The sequence below is a fragment of the Papaver somniferum genome, unplaced genomic scaffold, assembly GCF_003573695.1.
Source record: "Papaver somniferum cultivar HN1 unplaced genomic scaffold, ASM357369v1 unplaced-scaffold_137, whole genome shotgun sequence".
Lineage (NCBI taxonomy): Eukaryota > Viridiplantae > Streptophyta > Magnoliopsida > Ranunculales > Papaveraceae > Papaver > Papaver somniferum.
In genome coordinates this window covers 20146669-20163369 of record NW_020622934.1, presented here as the reverse complement: position 1 = coordinate 20163369, position 16701 = coordinate 20146669, and the positions used below count along the sequence as shown (strand labels likewise).

Genomic DNA, 16701 nt, shown 5'->3' with positions numbered 1-16701 from the left:
GGTTGCAGGGTTGGCATAGTAAAATTGTTAACCAGGCAGGAAGAACAACTCAAGTGAATGCAATACTGAGCACAATGGGTATGTATCAAATGCAGATTTTTAAACTGCCAGAAACAACAATTCATCAAATGGACTGCATCCAAAGGCGTTACTGGTGGAAAATTTTTATCAACAATCATTCACAACAACTAATTGGTTGGGAAAAGATATGCGTACCTAAAATATTAGGAGGTTTAGGTGTTAAAAATTTAACCAATTATAATTTAGCTCTTCTTGCGAAATTGGCCTGGCAATTATTACACAATCAAGATGCTATTTGGGCAAAATTATTGAAAGGTAAATACTTCCCTCACAATGATTTGCAATTTTTCCCTCCACCGGCATCTACTAATTCAAGTTGGGTATGGCAGAGTATATGTGTTGGGCTTGACATTGTTCTTAGAAATGCAAAATGGCAAGTAGGTAATGGTACTCGCATCAATATCTGGACAGCTAATTGGATTCCTTCATTCAGACTGCTATTCTAGATTGGAGTGATCTAAATACAAGTAATATTCAATGGGTTTCATAACTAATTGATCCTCTCATGCAACAATGGAATATCCCACTTCTTCGACAACTATCTCCTGCAGACCAGGTGAATTCCATTCTCACTATTCCTTTACAATTAGATCAAGAAGACAAGTTGGTTTGGCCTTTTACTAGTTCTGGCATCTTTACAACTGCTTCAGCATACAAGATGTTTTGTGAGAAAGATTTGCATATTGACATTTCAATGGGTTTATCTCAGCAATTTTGGTTAGCTTTTTGGAAATTGAAAGTGCCTTACAAGTTTCAAATTTTTATGTGGAAAGGAATACATGATGTGGTTCCTGTTAAAGCTCGAATTTTCAGACATCTGAATACTGATGATAAACTTTGTGTTCTGTGTAGTATGAATCAAACAGAAGATTTGGATCATTTGCTTCTTCATTGCTCCTTCTCTCAAGCAATATGGCAGAACTTTTTTCCTAATCAGTTTATCTCTATCGTGCAGCATCCTTCAGTTCTTTCCTGGATCCAGACTTGGCATCTTAAGGATTTTAACATAAATATTAAACAAACACCTCAGGCTGTGCACTTGGCTCTCTGCATAATACACTTTATTTGGAAGCATAGATGTAGGGATGTTTTTAGTAATATGACACCCAACCATCACACATTCATACATCAGATAAACTCTTACAGGGCACATCATCATTTAGATACCTCTTTTGTTGATCATGGTCAGTCTCATAGGCATAACTACATCTTGCATTTGCCTTGAGAACCTCCATTTTTTCAGTTCTTAAAGATAAATATTGATGCTTCGTATAATTCTGAATCTTTGTTAGCTGGTATTAGAATTATAATTAGAAATTCTACAGGAGCATATGCCATGGGAAAGGGAACACTGAAAAGAGCTATAAATATCCAGCAAGCTGAAGCCTGGGCTTTGTTAGAGGCTATGCAAATAGCAGCAACAAATGGTTGGTCCAAGGTCATTTTCGAAACGGATAATCTGAGTATCAGTTCCTTTTTACAGCATCAAACCAGTATCTGTCAGTGGCAATGTTTGCCTCTTCTTAGAAACTGTGTTAACATGTATAATAGTTATCCTGTTTGGTCTTATGAGTTTGTTTATAAGTCTTGTAATAAAACTGCAGATGCATTAGCAAATGCAGCTCGTAAACATAATTTATGTGGGGATTGGTGGAGTTGCCCACCTGACTTTCTAATTCCTTACATAAATCATGATGTAAGAAACCTCCTTGTGTAATTCGAAGTTTGCTCTTTGGTTAAAAAAAATCAAGAGTCTTGAATATTTTCCTGGTACATTATACCTGTATTTTCCTCACTATTCTATAATATTAAATTTTTTGCTTTACCTGTATCAATTGCTCTCTTCCCCCTTTCATTTCCATTTTCACAAAATCCTAGTAAAAAAGATTTACACACAAGAGACACCCCTTTCTAGCTTACTTGTGTGGATTCAACTTTCAACTCTGAACCGCTGCTATTCACTTCGCTACCACCGCCGGACACTTCAACTTACTCGGTCTCAGGCATTATCTTTCTCTCTATCTCTGTTCCTTCAACATTATTTGCAATTTGAGAACTTAAATCAGGTTTTTATCTTCTTGTCAATTCAAAACCCTAGAAAAAAATTAGGACCATGGAAACAAGAAATTCAGCTTATGCGAATTCAGAAGATAGAATCAGTCAATTACCTGATAATCTTATTCATCACATCTTGTCTTTTACACACACACCAAATTTGCAGTCCAAACCTGTGTTTTGTCTAGAAGATGGAGGTATATATGGAACTCTATACCCACTCTAACCCTCTCATCACTTCTATATAATGCTCCCAATCTATTTACAGATTTCGGGGATCAGGTACTTTTGCTTCATGATTTTACTGAAATTGAAAAAATTATATTCGATGTTCAAACAGAGTGTAATCTACAGAGCCGTCTAAATACCTGGATTGTTGCTGCTTTAAAGCTTAATGTTAAAGATTTATTTATAGGCTTCATTCTTGACCAGTTTCAGTTTTCTCATCGACTCTTTAAGTGTAACCCAAGGGCTTTAGTTTTGATAAAGTATGGTGGTGGATGCACACCCATAGTTCTACCTGGTTCCATTCACCTACCCCATCTTAAATCTCTTAGAATTCAATCATTTTTATTTGATAATCAAGAGTTAACTAATGAGTTCTTCTCAAGCTGTCCTCTTCTTGAATCTCTGGTCTCGCATTTTTGCAAATTTCCTAATTTGAATGTTAGAATTTCTAGTCCTAATCTCAAGCACATTGAAATCTTAAAAGCGGCAGAGATTTCTACAAATGGTCTTCATTCCGACAATGGCAAGGTCACAATATGTACTCCAAATCTCTCATCCTTTAAGACCAACGATTACATGTCAACAGATTACTCTCTGCAGAACTTATCTTCTTTAGTCATTGCGGATATTTCAGTCACAAGTGTCCGGAAATATGAGGATGCACCGCCAGAATCGGGGCTTCCTGTAGAGGTCAAAGAATTGTTTGCTCAACGGACGATCCAGTTCCTAAGAGCGGTTCACAATGTCAAAGATCTTTGGTTGTCGTATTTGTCTCTTGAGGTATAATTTCGTCCTTTCCTTTCAACGTAAATGCTCTACATAATCATCTTCCGTCATTTGTGATATCTAGCGTCGCTTTGTGTCTCTTGGTACCATTTGAATCTTGATATATAGTAACATGTTTTGTACCAGTATTTTGCTAGTTAAGAAACACTGATATCACCATTAGTTGTTGCTGCTGGTATTAGTTAAATAATTCTTCAGCAGTTCAACCAGTCTTGGGATACAAAATCTTTTGCCTATCGACAGGAATTGATGTAATTATGTCAAGGTCGTGGAGAGGCATATCCCATATACCAGGCCATTTATTGGTTCAAAGTCTTCAACATGGGAGACGAAAGATTTATTTTAAATTTAGATATTGTTTTAGTCACTATAAAAACTTAGATTGTACAATGCCATTAGTTCTTTTGAGTGTTAATTTACAAGTTCTTGATATGCCACAAAACAGTATCTTAGAAGAGTATCTTCGTCCTATATCGAAACTTGCATCAGCACCACTGTATAAATATCGTCCAATTTCTATCAAGGAAATGTTGATTACTATATTTATTAGTTTGTAGGCGAGTAAACATTATTTGACAACTCTTTTCGTTTTTGGTATGCCAAGTTTGCCTCCTGTGCTCTTGGGAAATTAGATGGAAAGCTTCCCCTGTATCACAATCTTAAACGTATGAAGCTGCAGACAAGCCTTTCAACAGACTCCTTAAGTGCAATAGCATATCTTCTGAACATTACACCAAATATAGAATCTATGGACATACACATAATGCAGGTAGCCAAAACTATCTTTTGACTCTTAGTCTCTTTACAAGTGTTCGTTATTTCGAAATTTATTCACAGCTACTCGACTCTTATGAGGAATTCATCTTCTTTAGCATGACATTGCACGTACAAAAGAGAAGTTCTTTCACAAGCCTGCAGTGTGCGCATATATTGATCAGGTAACTACAGTTTAGAAGTTTGCTTCTTTTATTCATGTCACAAATCAGGCTACCTCATCATAACAATAAGTTTTTGGTTTCTCAATTTGATAAAGGTGAATTCAGCAGATGTACAGTCTTATTGCCAAACAAAGTTGTCATTGCCTAGCATGTTATATAGCCTCAACCTCAAGTATGTTAAGATTTTCGGCGCTCAAGGACTTGTTAGTGAGCTTATCCTATTAGCACTTCTGTTGAAGAATTCTGTGGCCTTAGAGCAGGCGGTTGTTGAAAGCTGCACACGCCGTGAGTCAAACCCAGATCTTAGCAAGAGACGGATGAAAAAATTCAGTGAAATGCTGTTAAAACTCCCAAGAGCTGCTGCAACTATCTCAATCTTATTCAATAACTACCAAATTTGAATGATGGTATGTATACCTTTTTATTACTCGATTTCTTTTTATAGATTTTGATGAAAGGTGATTGGTCTAGTAAAGAGAGTGGTCTGACTTGTTAAGAGTGGACTAATATGACTTGATGAGTTTTTGTGAGAATCTCCCAATTTTCTTAAACATGGTGTATTGTGGAAAACTTACGAGTATTTGTCTTCCTTTTTTGTAGAGGTATGGGAGTTTTTTGCATCCGCTGAATTCTGTCTTTGTAGAGGTGTAGGATTTTGCAAGGCCCTAAGATGCAGTGATGCACTAATATGGTCTGACATATACTAGCTACTTTAGTTTAGGTGCAAAGTAACATCTGTACTGGACTCCTAAATTGATTGATTTCTTGCTTGTTTGTTTGTGATGGTCCACGTGGGCACCATCTGTTTTTGGTTTTTGATCATCTTAATTTGTGTTTTGTATCCAACTTTGAGAAAGATCTCCATTCAAAATTACAAATGGCTAGTAGATCAAATTCAGACCTTCGGAAAATGGCTATGAAAGTAAAGAATCCTAGTTAGATTAGTCGGAAAATGTCGAGTCTGGTATCATTTTCTTTTTCTTTTTACTAGTCCGGTGCCTGAAGTACCAAAACTGCTTACAGAACTTGGTATACCATGAGAAACAAATAAATAATTAGAAGCACCAATCTTTAGTCTTTACCAAAGTACATTCAAGCACCAATAATTGTCTTTTATTCTTTAGCATAAGTGACAATTGTTTTCCTTACCGAAGTACCATGTGTACTCCACTATATTTTTAAGAGACAAACCTACTCACGTCTGCCATAAATACTCCAACATGTGATACTAACAGCAAAAGAAAAAAAAAAGAAAATGAGCAGAAACTGGTGCAGCACAGGACTAATTTCCAGCACAATACAAGAGCAAGTGGAGTCTGTTTACACATTTTTCAGACTCCATTTCGAGCAACTTGATTTTGCCCATTTCAGTCTCTCTCTCTGGTGTTCTGGCAATTCACTAAGAAGCACTCGTAGTTATCCCATTAACTCGTTTCTTCGTTCTTTTGTTTTCACACTCCATTCTCATCTTCTAACTATATATTGTTCTTTTATTTGGGATGATCATGGGTAAACTTAATAATAGTTTGCTAGTCATCTCTATTGTGATCGTCTTATTATCAGTATCTCAAACTAGAAATGTACATGGAGGGGTTTATAGAGTGACGCACAGATTTGGAGATGAAGCTGTTGAGGATCCCGAGAATCGTAATCATAATCATCATGGAAGACTTCTTGCTGCTAATGATTTTCCTTTCGATAGTGAAAAAGGAGTTGTTAGTAATAGGTTTGTATTCTATGCGTCAATTCAAACGCAAGCAATCTAGTTTTATTTTCTCAGTTAACCTGACAGACTTCATTTGATATACTTACAGGCTTTACTGTGAAGAGATTCCGATTGGATCTTACCTTGATCTCCATATGGATGCTACTGATGCTCTATGGGTTAAACATTGCTGCAAAAGTGATCATCCTTGTACTTCCAAGTACCTAATTACATTTATCCTTCATTGTATCAGTTTCAATGATCAGATATCCGAAAATCGTACAACAATTGCTGCCACTTCAACGGGTATATTTCTGTAAGTCATTTCTCTTGAGCTATCTCAACTGTATTGACCTGCTAGCTTGTCATGGTATACTTGATCTTTTGCTTACATACGGTGTGAATTCTTCTGAAACAGGTATGACCATCGACAAACAGCAGTTTCTACCCCACCATATGATCCACCAGTGCTTTCAAGTGTAGTTGTGTCTGGAAAAGTGACGAAGAAGAAATTCTTTCACTGTTTAGATGGTAGAAATGGAATTGGGATCGTTGTTGTCGGGGATGTAGTACAGCCAAATCTTAAAACAACACCATTGTTTTCAAATCAGTATGTAGTAATTTTCTTCAATTCTTTTCTATATATCTGATTGAGCCATCGACTTTCATTATCGGAATGTCTTTCCCTTTTACCAAATTATACATGTTCTTATCGGCTATGTTTACTTTTAACCACTGGAATTTTATCAGCTCTCGTTATTATGTGAATATGAGGGAAATTGAAGTTGGTAATGTTGTCCTCATTTTCTCAAATGAAGTATTTCCTGTCCAAGATGGGAAAAGAACAATGATGGACAGTGGTACCGCCATGTCTTATTTTCCCGAGGGGATATTCAATGAGTTATACAAAATGGTATATGATGAGGAGCCATATTTTGAACCTCTTATTTTGTTTGGAATTAATCCTTGTTCAAAATTGTTGAACTTACTTCGCTTTGTTATATGATCAGGTTATGTCTAGCCAGCTTAGCAGCGGCTTGGAAACACGAATTGTTGAGGAGAACAACTATACATGTTTTTCGTTTAATAAAAGGTTAGCATTATCTTTTTCATGGTTTGTGCGGCTTATGATTTTTCATTAGTACTCATACTGATTTCTTACTTGAATGTGGTGGTTTCAGCGTTGATGATTATTTTCCTTATAATTACTTTTACTTTCGAGAATTCAACTGTATTGTAGTCCTACCCACATGAATATCTCTTTCAGTTAGTAAGTCTTTCTCTAATCTAGTACATTGTATTCTACAAACACTATGTTAAAGTTTTGTCCAATATTAACTTTAAACTCTGAAGTTAAAAACTCAATTATGTGTGAAATTGTGGCAGGAGAACGATTGGTGTGTCGGCTTTCACGATAATGAATTCTATTCCCCTGACAGGAAGGACATGATTGTTTTAGGAGGTAATTATGCACACATGTTTTACCCGTACCTCCTCCACATTCTAAGAATTACAACTGTCCTCAAGAATCCTTGGTAAGTCATTGACGACAGCTTTTTAATCCTTTATTTCAGATCTAATTTTGTCAAATAGGGTGTTGTTATATGACCTCGAAAAGAATTCTCTTGGACTCGCTGAGCAAAACTGTGAGTATGAATGATCATTCGTTATTTTGCTATTACTTAGAGAAAAAAATTGGGTATATTTAGCTTGGATTTCTTTAAAATATTCATCGTTAATGAAATCCATTGTTGAAATCATGTGTCAGGTTCTTCTGCCATTGTAGTCACGGATGAACAAACTGGAGATGCATATTTAGTGAATGCCAAACACCATGTCATGTCTTCCACTTGGTCATCTCTGAATCCGGAATGGGTGGCGATATTGTTCACGGTCGCAGCTTCCCTCTACTTGCTGGATGCTCTTTTTACAAATTAGTGCATACAGACATACTTGAAGTAATGCCATTATTATCTATAGCTAGGACTAGGAGCAGCTAGCTGACTGATCTTTAATTAGGAATGTCGTCATTTAAATATCTGGGAGTCAATTTACCAAATAGTCGTTATCTTACTGTCAGTAGCACCGTTTCCAGGCTGCTCGGTACTTGTCTTGCTTTACAATTGATTACAGATCCGTTTAGTCTCAAACTCTGAAAGAGCCGGTGGACTCTATTACGCTTGGCTGTGGCTGTGATTCTTGCTAATCTGTTGTACTAAGTTTTTTATGGTGATGGGGCCATCTATCTTTGAGTTTAATTCTAGTATAAGATCGTTAAAGTGGTGGTGGTACCACTAACATTTGAAAGTTATGTGGCTGTGATTTCTTTGAGTTATATCACTGTTCTTCTTCCCTAACTGCTGTTGAGTAACCAAGCATCATGTCATCAAGAAATCTGAGTCCCATCACCTACTGTATATGCGTTTTGGATTCAACCCATTTTCATTTTGAAGAGAAATTCTGTAGACAAAGTGAATTTGGTTAGGTAAAAGACATTTGTGAATTGGGTAAGATTTCAAATTTCATCTCGTCCTACTCTCTTATCGTTGAAGCCTGGAATACACTGTCAATAGACTCTTTGTCATCGGCCGTGTGCTTTCCCTCTGCTTTAGAATACCATCCTCTGACGTGTTTTGCTAATCCACACTGTGTTTTACATTGGCCGTGAACTACTTGGAAACTGTTCAAGCTAACCATAGAACATGGATTCTGCTAAGGGCCTAAGGAAAGAGGTGACAAGGTTTAGCATTTTAACTCTTTTTGTTATTGTTGTTAACTCTTTGATTTCTGTTGGAAACTCAGGAAATGGGAGTCTATAATGATGATATACTGCAGTACTACTAGTAGTCTTGAAGATGCTGGTGATACAGCTGAGATTCACAAGAATCTTTTGGAATAATGGATTTCAGAGGAGAATACCCCGGAAAAGGTTGCTCGAATACACTCCATGGATTTCTGACGGAAGATCTGAATTATCTTGTAAGCAGTGACCCAGGTAGTATATAAAATATCGGTGAGGGAACATTTGGAGAAGCCTTCAGGGATGGTGAGAGTGCCTGCAAAATAGTGCTGATCGACAGTGAATGGGTTTTTACAAAAGGTATCAAGGCCAGTCATTTATATTTCTCCAGGGTGTTTGTTTTATAGTCGGGCTTTTCTATCAATGGAACATTTAACAATGGTTACTCTGAGTTCGACAGGTTCATTTCTTAGCTGTCAAAACCTAAGTTTATTCATATGCTTCTCAATTCGAGGGCATGTATTACTACCGAGGGGTTTCAGTGAATTATAATTCAGGATCTTCGGTTGTTTTTTACTAATAATTTGACGGTTATTAGCAATCTCCATGATAGTATTGCTGAGCTGACATCAAATTACCTCTCCAGGGGAAATATCCTTTTTAACTCGAACAGGAGGTGAAACTCCACTGATTTTTTAAGAGGACGGTTTGATACAAAGGTCCAACCTAGAATCTACACACGTCTGTCGTAAATATATACCCAAAAATGTGATGAACTAGTGCGTGCAGCACAAGAGCAGTTTTGCAGCACAAAACAAACGCAAGTTGCGTCTGTGTGCGCATTTTTCAAACTCCATTTCAAGTAACTTGAATCTTCAGAGAAACAACGCAAACTTTATTTCTACATATCAGTCAGTCTTCATCTCTCAGTAGTTGAGTTCCATTCCTTAATTTTTTTCACATGCACCCACCTTCCCATCTTCTCCTCACCCACCTTCCGAGACAAATACACAAAACTTAATCACCTAAGTTGTAATCTTAATTAATACTAATTTTTACTGAGGGATATCTGGTTTGAGGGTTTCCGAGCAGAAATAGTTGAATGATGCATTATCAGCAGTCTTTCTGTCTTTATGTCTCCTTCTTCTTTTTACTCTTAATCACTTCTGTTCCAGCAAGAAACACTGTTTTGTCCGAGAATCCAAACAAGAATTTCACTACTCTATCTGATCAAGATATGCCAGTTAGATGCGGGGTGGATGAAAACCATGCTCAGAAGTTACACATAACGAAACATTTCTCATATATTAATGGCCGCCGACACACTTGGGATCGTCCAATTTTGATGTTATACTACGCGCGGTCTCCAAATCACACCATCGACTACATAAAAGCTTCAGAGATTCGTGCTGCTCTTAAACGTGCTTTCTCGACATGGTCATCAGCCATTAATGTTAATTTTACGGAAACTCAAGACTATGAGAACGCCAACATCACCATCGGTTTTTACTATGGTGACCATGGAGATGGATATCCATTTGATAATACTACGGTGCTTGCACATGCAACCGGTCCGGGAAGAGGCGCAGAATTTCATTTTAACGCGGCATTTACTTTTGCAGTTGATTTCAATTCTGAGAAATCAGATACGGCCTATGATTTGGAATCCGTCGCAGTACATGAAATAGGTCATATTTTAGGGCTGGATCATTCATCTGTTCCCGAAGCTATCATGTGGCCTCATGGATTCCCTAGAACCATAAAGGTGAAGTTAAGTTTGGATGATGTGTATGGTGCTCAACTTATATATGGCTCAAACCCAGATTTTAACCTTAATTCTGTAATGAATCGTGCAAGTAAGTCATTTGGTTTAGGAGAAATCATAACAATCTCTGTTTCGTTAGTAGTTACAGCATTGTTTTCTTGTCTCTAATGGTTTTTGTTATTATGAAGTCCTCTCGTAGTCTTTGGATTCCTTGTAGCCATTTGGCGTATTTTTAAGGTTTTGTGATGGGAAATCATGTCTGCTGTGGTGGTTCACAATCTGGTCAATATTTTAAACTTCGATGAACCAAATGGCTTGATAAAAAAGACTTGCAGTACCTAGAGCATGAGTGTTCTACTCGTTGGTTGTTTTACGAGATAAATTAGGTTTTGGTACAGAAACTAAGCCCGAAAAAATCAGATCGAAATCGTTATTAGCTTGTCAATTTTCGAATGCGCACTCTGCCAGAGAATGGGTGTGTCTATGTAAGAGTGTGCAACTTGTCACAACTCTTCCTCGACCATTTGAATGGGTGTGTCTATGTTGCAATATTTTTTCTTACAGCTAATGCAAAAGAATGGCGAATTTAGCGACCAATGCTCAAAAACAACTTTGTCATGTCAGATTCAATATCAGTACGGGGGCATGGAGTAACAAATAAACTGTGCATGATAATGTTGCAACTCATACTGACATGACCCAGACTGCGATAGAGACAAATAGCTACAAGTTGGTACGTGATATCCCTTCGAACAACAAAGCTGTTTTTACAAGTGGAATGCAACAACGATTTATTTTTTTTGGTTACAGATTTTACTCGTCAGTCCTTCATGTCTTGACTTGTATTGAAATATATTTCAACCTTGAAGAGTTCAGCACTAGGTTCCACATAAAATGCATGGCCAACAATTTGGTCAGTCCCTCTCCAAGGATATCCAGTGTCGTTCAAGTCCACAAATTAGAAAAGTAATGAGGAATTTATCTCTTCTAGTATCTTGAGACGAAACCCATTTTTAATTTCCTGTCACAGCTCCCACATTTTGTTCAATAATATTATCCTTGAGCTCTATGGGGCTAAACTAGGTTAATAAAAATATATTCTTTCAAGAGGTGAGTGAAATCAGTAGATCTAACAACCAAGGCTAAGAGTAGAGAGAATGAATGGGGATGAACTTCAAGAGCAAAGTGAACAAGGGGCCGGTTCGTATAGCGTGTGCCAATGTTTACCAGTAGTTTTTTATATACAAAATGGAAGGGGCCCGGCCGGTTCGTATCATTTTCAAGGACCAGTGTTAGTGGGGATTTATTAAGGCACATTTCAAATGGCGATCTTGTGTTTTGGGGTTAATAATTGACTTTCCTTCTTGGGTAGGTTGCGCAGAGAGTATGGTACTGATGTCACATCAGTTGGGTCACAACAGAAATCTGTACTCATAGTATAATTACCACATTCCATAGATGTACATCACAGTATTTTGATCCAATATATCTTACAAAAGAAAAACCATGCACAGGTTCTAGCAGCATCAAATCCAAAAAAACCAAAGACTGTATATAAAAAATCTGGTTTGATTGGGGTATACCTAAATTAATTTGGATATACCTAATAAGATAGAATCTGGTCATTTTGAAGTAAAATCAAGTCACCCATTAACCTTGCATTTTCTAAATGGCTAATATGTCCTTGTTTAATTAACAATAAAAATTCTGATTAGGTTAATTAATTGAGTTTAGATTAAAATTTTGTAATTATGAATTCAATAGATTAAACCTTTCATATGTCTTATGAGTTCGATTTCGATCAAAAAATTTGGTTTTGAAAATGTACAAGGTCGGCAAGGTCGAGATTTGAATAAGGTGCCGACCGGTGGTAGCCAGCAATGTCTACCTTGAATACGTTGCCGACTAAGACGGACCGGCATGGTCCTCGGATGAAGAACACGCCGACTATCTTGGTCCAGTAATCTTACGGTCGGCATGTAAATATTTCCTACAATGCCGGCTATCATATTGTCGTCATGCACATAATTTTTAACACTGCCGGCTGACCTGTAGTCGGCATGCTAAGGATTTCTAACCTTGTCGGCATATACTTATACCAAACAAAAAACAGAATATGGGAAGATGTAATTCACTTTATTCATGCAATTCTGGTTACTACATTGATTAAAACATAAAATATAACTCCTTGTCGACGGAAAAACGAATGCACTTAACATGTGCATCAAGCCTTTGAACCCCTAGGTGACCCTAGTGGACGAGTTATAGTCTCGTGAGGGTTTACATAGAGGTCTACCCACAAACCTATACAAAAACTTCTAAAACCATCAATCTTCCTCCTCCGAAGATGATACAACATCCAAGTAGTCCGGGTTATCCTCCGGGATTCTATCTGCTAAGAAGTGATAGCTTGCATCAAAGAAGAATGCTTCCCCCTTTACTTCCAAGTAGCGCGCTTTCATGACTTCGTGCTACAAAAACACAAAAACAAGCTTACATTTGTTAGTGGTGTTTCGTTGAAAGATAACAAAACATTGGGTACGTAAAGAAAACCACAGAATTACTTACAAATTGTGAAATGGACAAGGTGAAGAGGCGACTGTTAAAAATCCGAGGTTGGAGAGCTAAAAAAGCAAGTATCGCATTTTCGATGACTAGGTGTCTATCATGGAGTTGTTGGATACTTCTTGCATTAGGATTTCCAAATTCTTGGCTAAATTTGTTGTGTACTTTAGCCCAAAAGGTTGTTGAATCCTCCCTCTCGGAGGATTGACGTCTAAGTCGTTTTTCCGCATACCAAGCTTTGGTGATTGCCAATTCTTCGTTAGAATCAAATGAAGCCATTGTTATATGTAGAGAGCTATTGGGTGAGTTAGATGGAGTGTATGATGATGATATGAGCTTTGGAGAGTATATGGAACTATTTGTATGTTGTTTTGTAGAGAGAAGTAGTGTATTTATAGGATGGTGGCCAAATTTGGCCGTTACAGTGCCCAAGTACAAGTCAATCGATGAAATTGTACTTGCCAAAAATTTGAATTTTGAATTCGCCGGCGAGGTTTGTTTTCCCTAATATGCCGACTACAACTGGCCGGCAGGGTGGGAAGTTTCTTACGATGCCGGCCTTATGACTTTTAGGCATCAGGAGAACATTTTCTTCTGTGTATCCGCCGGCAATGTATTTGGTGATTTGCATGCCGGCAGCTCTACGGCCGGCAAGGTAAAAAAATTATTACCATGCCGACCTTATGACTTTTAGGCATCAGGAGTTTATGCAATTTTCTGTTAAACCGTAGGAACGGTATTTGTTCCCTAGCATGCCGACTGTAATGTGGTCGGCAATGATCATAATTTAGAACCATGCCGGCCTTATGATGATTTTAGGCATCAGGAGAAGGTTTTTTCTGCAACAAATAGCCGGCAGGGTCGATAAGATAAAATCCTGCCGGCGGTATAAAAGTCGGCTTGGTATTGATCTGATGACCTTGCCGACCCTGGTATTCAAGCATTTTCTGCTGTCAGGGCCGACAGACTAATAGTTCAAAACCTTGCCGGCTCTGGGGTGGTCGGCACTGTAACTTAAAAACAGCATGCCGGCATAAGTATTGAAACTTTAAATAGCTAAAAAAACCATTCATTCAACAACTAGAAATCCAACACTTGTTGTCCAAAATACGAAAACATGTCCTATAAACCTTAAAAAAACATTTGTCCAACCTTTAACCTTAACATTTGTCCAACACAACATAAAGAAATAAACTAGGAAAGCATTCATTCACCACCACGACCACGACCACAGCCCCGTTTAGAAACACCACCACTACTGCTACTTTCACCACCATGACCACTACTACTACCTTCACCACCACGAGCACTCTTTTTATCAGCATTCATTTTTGCTTGTGCTTCTCTCCTGGCTCTTTGTTCCCTCTTTACTTCAGCATCAAGTTGCTTGAACAATTCATGAGCTTCCTCATTGTCAATATTGCAAGCATAGTCAATGTGCTTGCTTTGCTCTTCAATCGACAAAGGATTTCCTCTGTCTTTCGCGCAACATAATACCTTCACAAAGGTCTTCAATTGCTCCTTCTATTTTGAATTAAACAACAAACAATTAATAGAATGATTCGATAATGTAATCTTAAAATAGTAAGAGCAACTCTAAAATACTTACAAAGAACTTAAGTATTATTGCTGGTCTTTCGACTTCCTCTTACGAGCCAATTCTTCAGCAATCATTTCCCTAATCAGAGTAGGACGAGCCCAACCCAAGTACCACGCCATGTATTTCTCACTGGCTTCACGACCTGTGGTCACCTCGTCCAAAAGACTCATATCGATTTTACGGCCACGTCTATTGTCCCAATGCTCTTGAACTGGTGCTGGATCGTAAGAGACGTTAATAGTTTTTTGGGACATGGTGCATTCAGTCATTTTCACAGTAAAGAACGGCTTCTCTTCATCGAAATGAGGTTCTTCTTGGACGTAACCCAATTGTCGCATTACCCGATATGGATCGTACATTGAATATCCTCCATCACACAACATCAAGGGTCCATAGTATAATGCAACATCGTCTCTCCTTTGGATTAAACCTTGTTGTCTAGCATCTCGATACGGATCAAATATCACATCATCTGCAGTTAATTTGTCAATGGCCATTCGGAGTTTGATAAGTTGTTGAGGCATTTCCTTATCCTAAGTACCCTTAAAACTGTACCTTTGCCCTCTTGGCTTATCAACCGCAACAGTCTCATCCACTTTGACGTAGGAGTTGGTTTTGAACAAAGAAGGGAAGTGCTCATATATCCAAACCTATGCAAAAAAAAAAAAAATTAGTAAGATAAGAATCTTATCTTACGAGAATTTTGCATATATAAATGATTTAGACAATACAATTACCTGGAAGAGACATATGTTTCGGTTAACTTTCTTGGTGAGTGCCCTAGAACCCTTTGTCAACTCATTGTTCAAGAAGGCGACCACCGCAGTACCCCAAGAATACTCACGCACCTTATCTCAGGGATCCATTAGTTGCAAATAACTGGCATCGACCAAGCTTCCAGAACTGTCGGGAAAGATACATTTGCCTAGATAATGTGTCCCTCAACAGCTTCGCACCGGTGCACCCTTCCTTCCTCATCAAAGATTTTCTTGATCCCAGATAATGTGTCCCTCAACAGCTTGAGATTAAACTTCTTGGTTAGACGACCTTCTTTTTTCTCAAGCATAGACTCTGTCTCAATCTGATTACAACCGAACATTTTCTGGCTCAATTTGTAAATATCCTTGAAAGAAAAATCATAATTGAATCCTCACACACTATTCTTCCCTCAACCTCGAGGCCTAGAATTTGATGAGCATCATCGGGAATTATCGCCATCTCACTTAATGGGAATAACATTGTATCAGTCTCTCCGTAGAACCACTCACAGAATGCATATACGGTAACTCTATCATGCTCAATATTCAAACTCTCCACCGCAGGCCACAATCCGGAGTTCTTGACAATCACTTTCACCTCCTTACATTCTAGATCAAGATCCCAAATCTTAGTCACTGAACACGAAGCTTGGCGCCTCAACAGACGGACGGCATACCTGTGATCCTAAATACCAAAAAATCAAAATGAAAATAAGCAGAGACGAAAGAGGGAGTATTGGGGTAAGTCCCAAAGTTTTAACCAGGGTAGTTAAATTTTAACCTGCGAAATTTTTTCTTCGTGGGGTCAAAACTTCACCTCTACTCGTATTACTCTCTTTACCCAAGTAGCATGTGAAGTCCACTAAATTTTTATGAGGCAAGAGTGCAAGACATGGATGGTTTCTTAATCTGACCCAAATTCCTTGCAAGTATATTATATTATTTGTCGGAGGAAATCTTCACAAATGCAGCAGAATTGGAAATAGTAGTTTTCATCATCATTAGCAAAAGACTTAACAATGGGTGATGTGCTTGGTTGAGGACTTAAGACTGACATTTGGTCCATGCTCAAAATTATTATTCATCACAAGGGACCAAAAGAGTGGATATAGTTAATGCTTCAAATACATAGGCGCCATTTGAGCCATATGAAACTCAATGATAGATATATACATCTACCACTTATGCCGGTGCCTAAAGGACAATTTTATAATCCTACTACAAAATTCCACTAATTTCTGAAAAATAAACCAGAATGCATTATATAATAAGCCTAGAAAATCATAAATAAATGTTGTCGCTGCATATAATGAAATACTAGCAAGTAAAAAACTGATCAAACTTGGTTACAATCAAAAAATTATATAAAAAATAAGCACATCACCCACGGCAGCTACCACTGGTATCACTTTATATATTATAGCGCCATGATTAATTTATGTCTCTTGATTTCTCTCTTTTAAATTTCTTGGAATGGTAC

The 16701-nt window shown here is 37.7% G+C and overlaps 4 protein-coding genes across 4 annotated transcripts; all 4 read left to right on the top strand.

Annotated features, from left to right (window-relative positions):
• The first annotated feature begins 586 nt into the window (after positions 1-586).
• Positions 587-1798, top strand: LOC113334662. Its single transcript, XM_026580865.1, has 2 exons — positions 587-1265; positions 1374-1798. Exons 1-2 carry the CDS (start codon positions 587-589, stop codon positions 1796-1798), a joined length of 1104 nt encoding a protein of 367 aa, XP_026436650.1.
• A 482-nt stretch (positions 1799-2280) lies between these two features.
• Positions 2281-4638, top strand: LOC113334994. Its single transcript, XM_026581217.1, has 4 exons — positions 2281-3144; positions 3755-3919; positions 4023-4088; positions 4184-4638. Exons 1-4 carry the CDS (start codon positions 2941-2943, stop codon positions 4487-4489), a joined length of 741 nt encoding a protein of 246 aa, XP_026437002.1. The 5' UTR covers positions 2281-2940; the 3' UTR covers positions 4490-4638.
• A 955-nt stretch (positions 4639-5593) lies between these two features.
• On the top strand, positions 5594-9057 carry LOC113334661. The gene is made up of 9 exons (XM_026580864.1): positions 5594-5814; positions 5903-6109; positions 6212-6403; positions 6544-6706; positions 6804-6886; positions 6975-7063; positions 7180-7255; positions 7368-7439; positions 7562-9057. The coding sequence occupies exons 1-6, from the start codon at positions 5594-5596 to the stop codon at positions 7045-7047; spliced, it is 939 nt and encodes a 312-aa protein (XP_026436649.1). The 3' UTR covers positions 7048-7063; positions 7180-7255; positions 7368-7439; positions 7562-9057.
• Positions 9058-9605: 548 nt separating this feature from the next.
• On the top strand, positions 9606-10488 carry LOC113334777 (metalloendoproteinase 4-MMP-like). The gene has a single exon (XM_026580978.1). It carries the CDS (start codon positions 9636-9638, stop codon positions 10464-10466), a length of 831 nt encoding a protein of 276 aa, XP_026436763.1. The 5' UTR covers positions 9606-9635; the 3' UTR covers positions 10467-10488.
• Positions 10489-16701: the final 6213 nt, after the last annotated feature.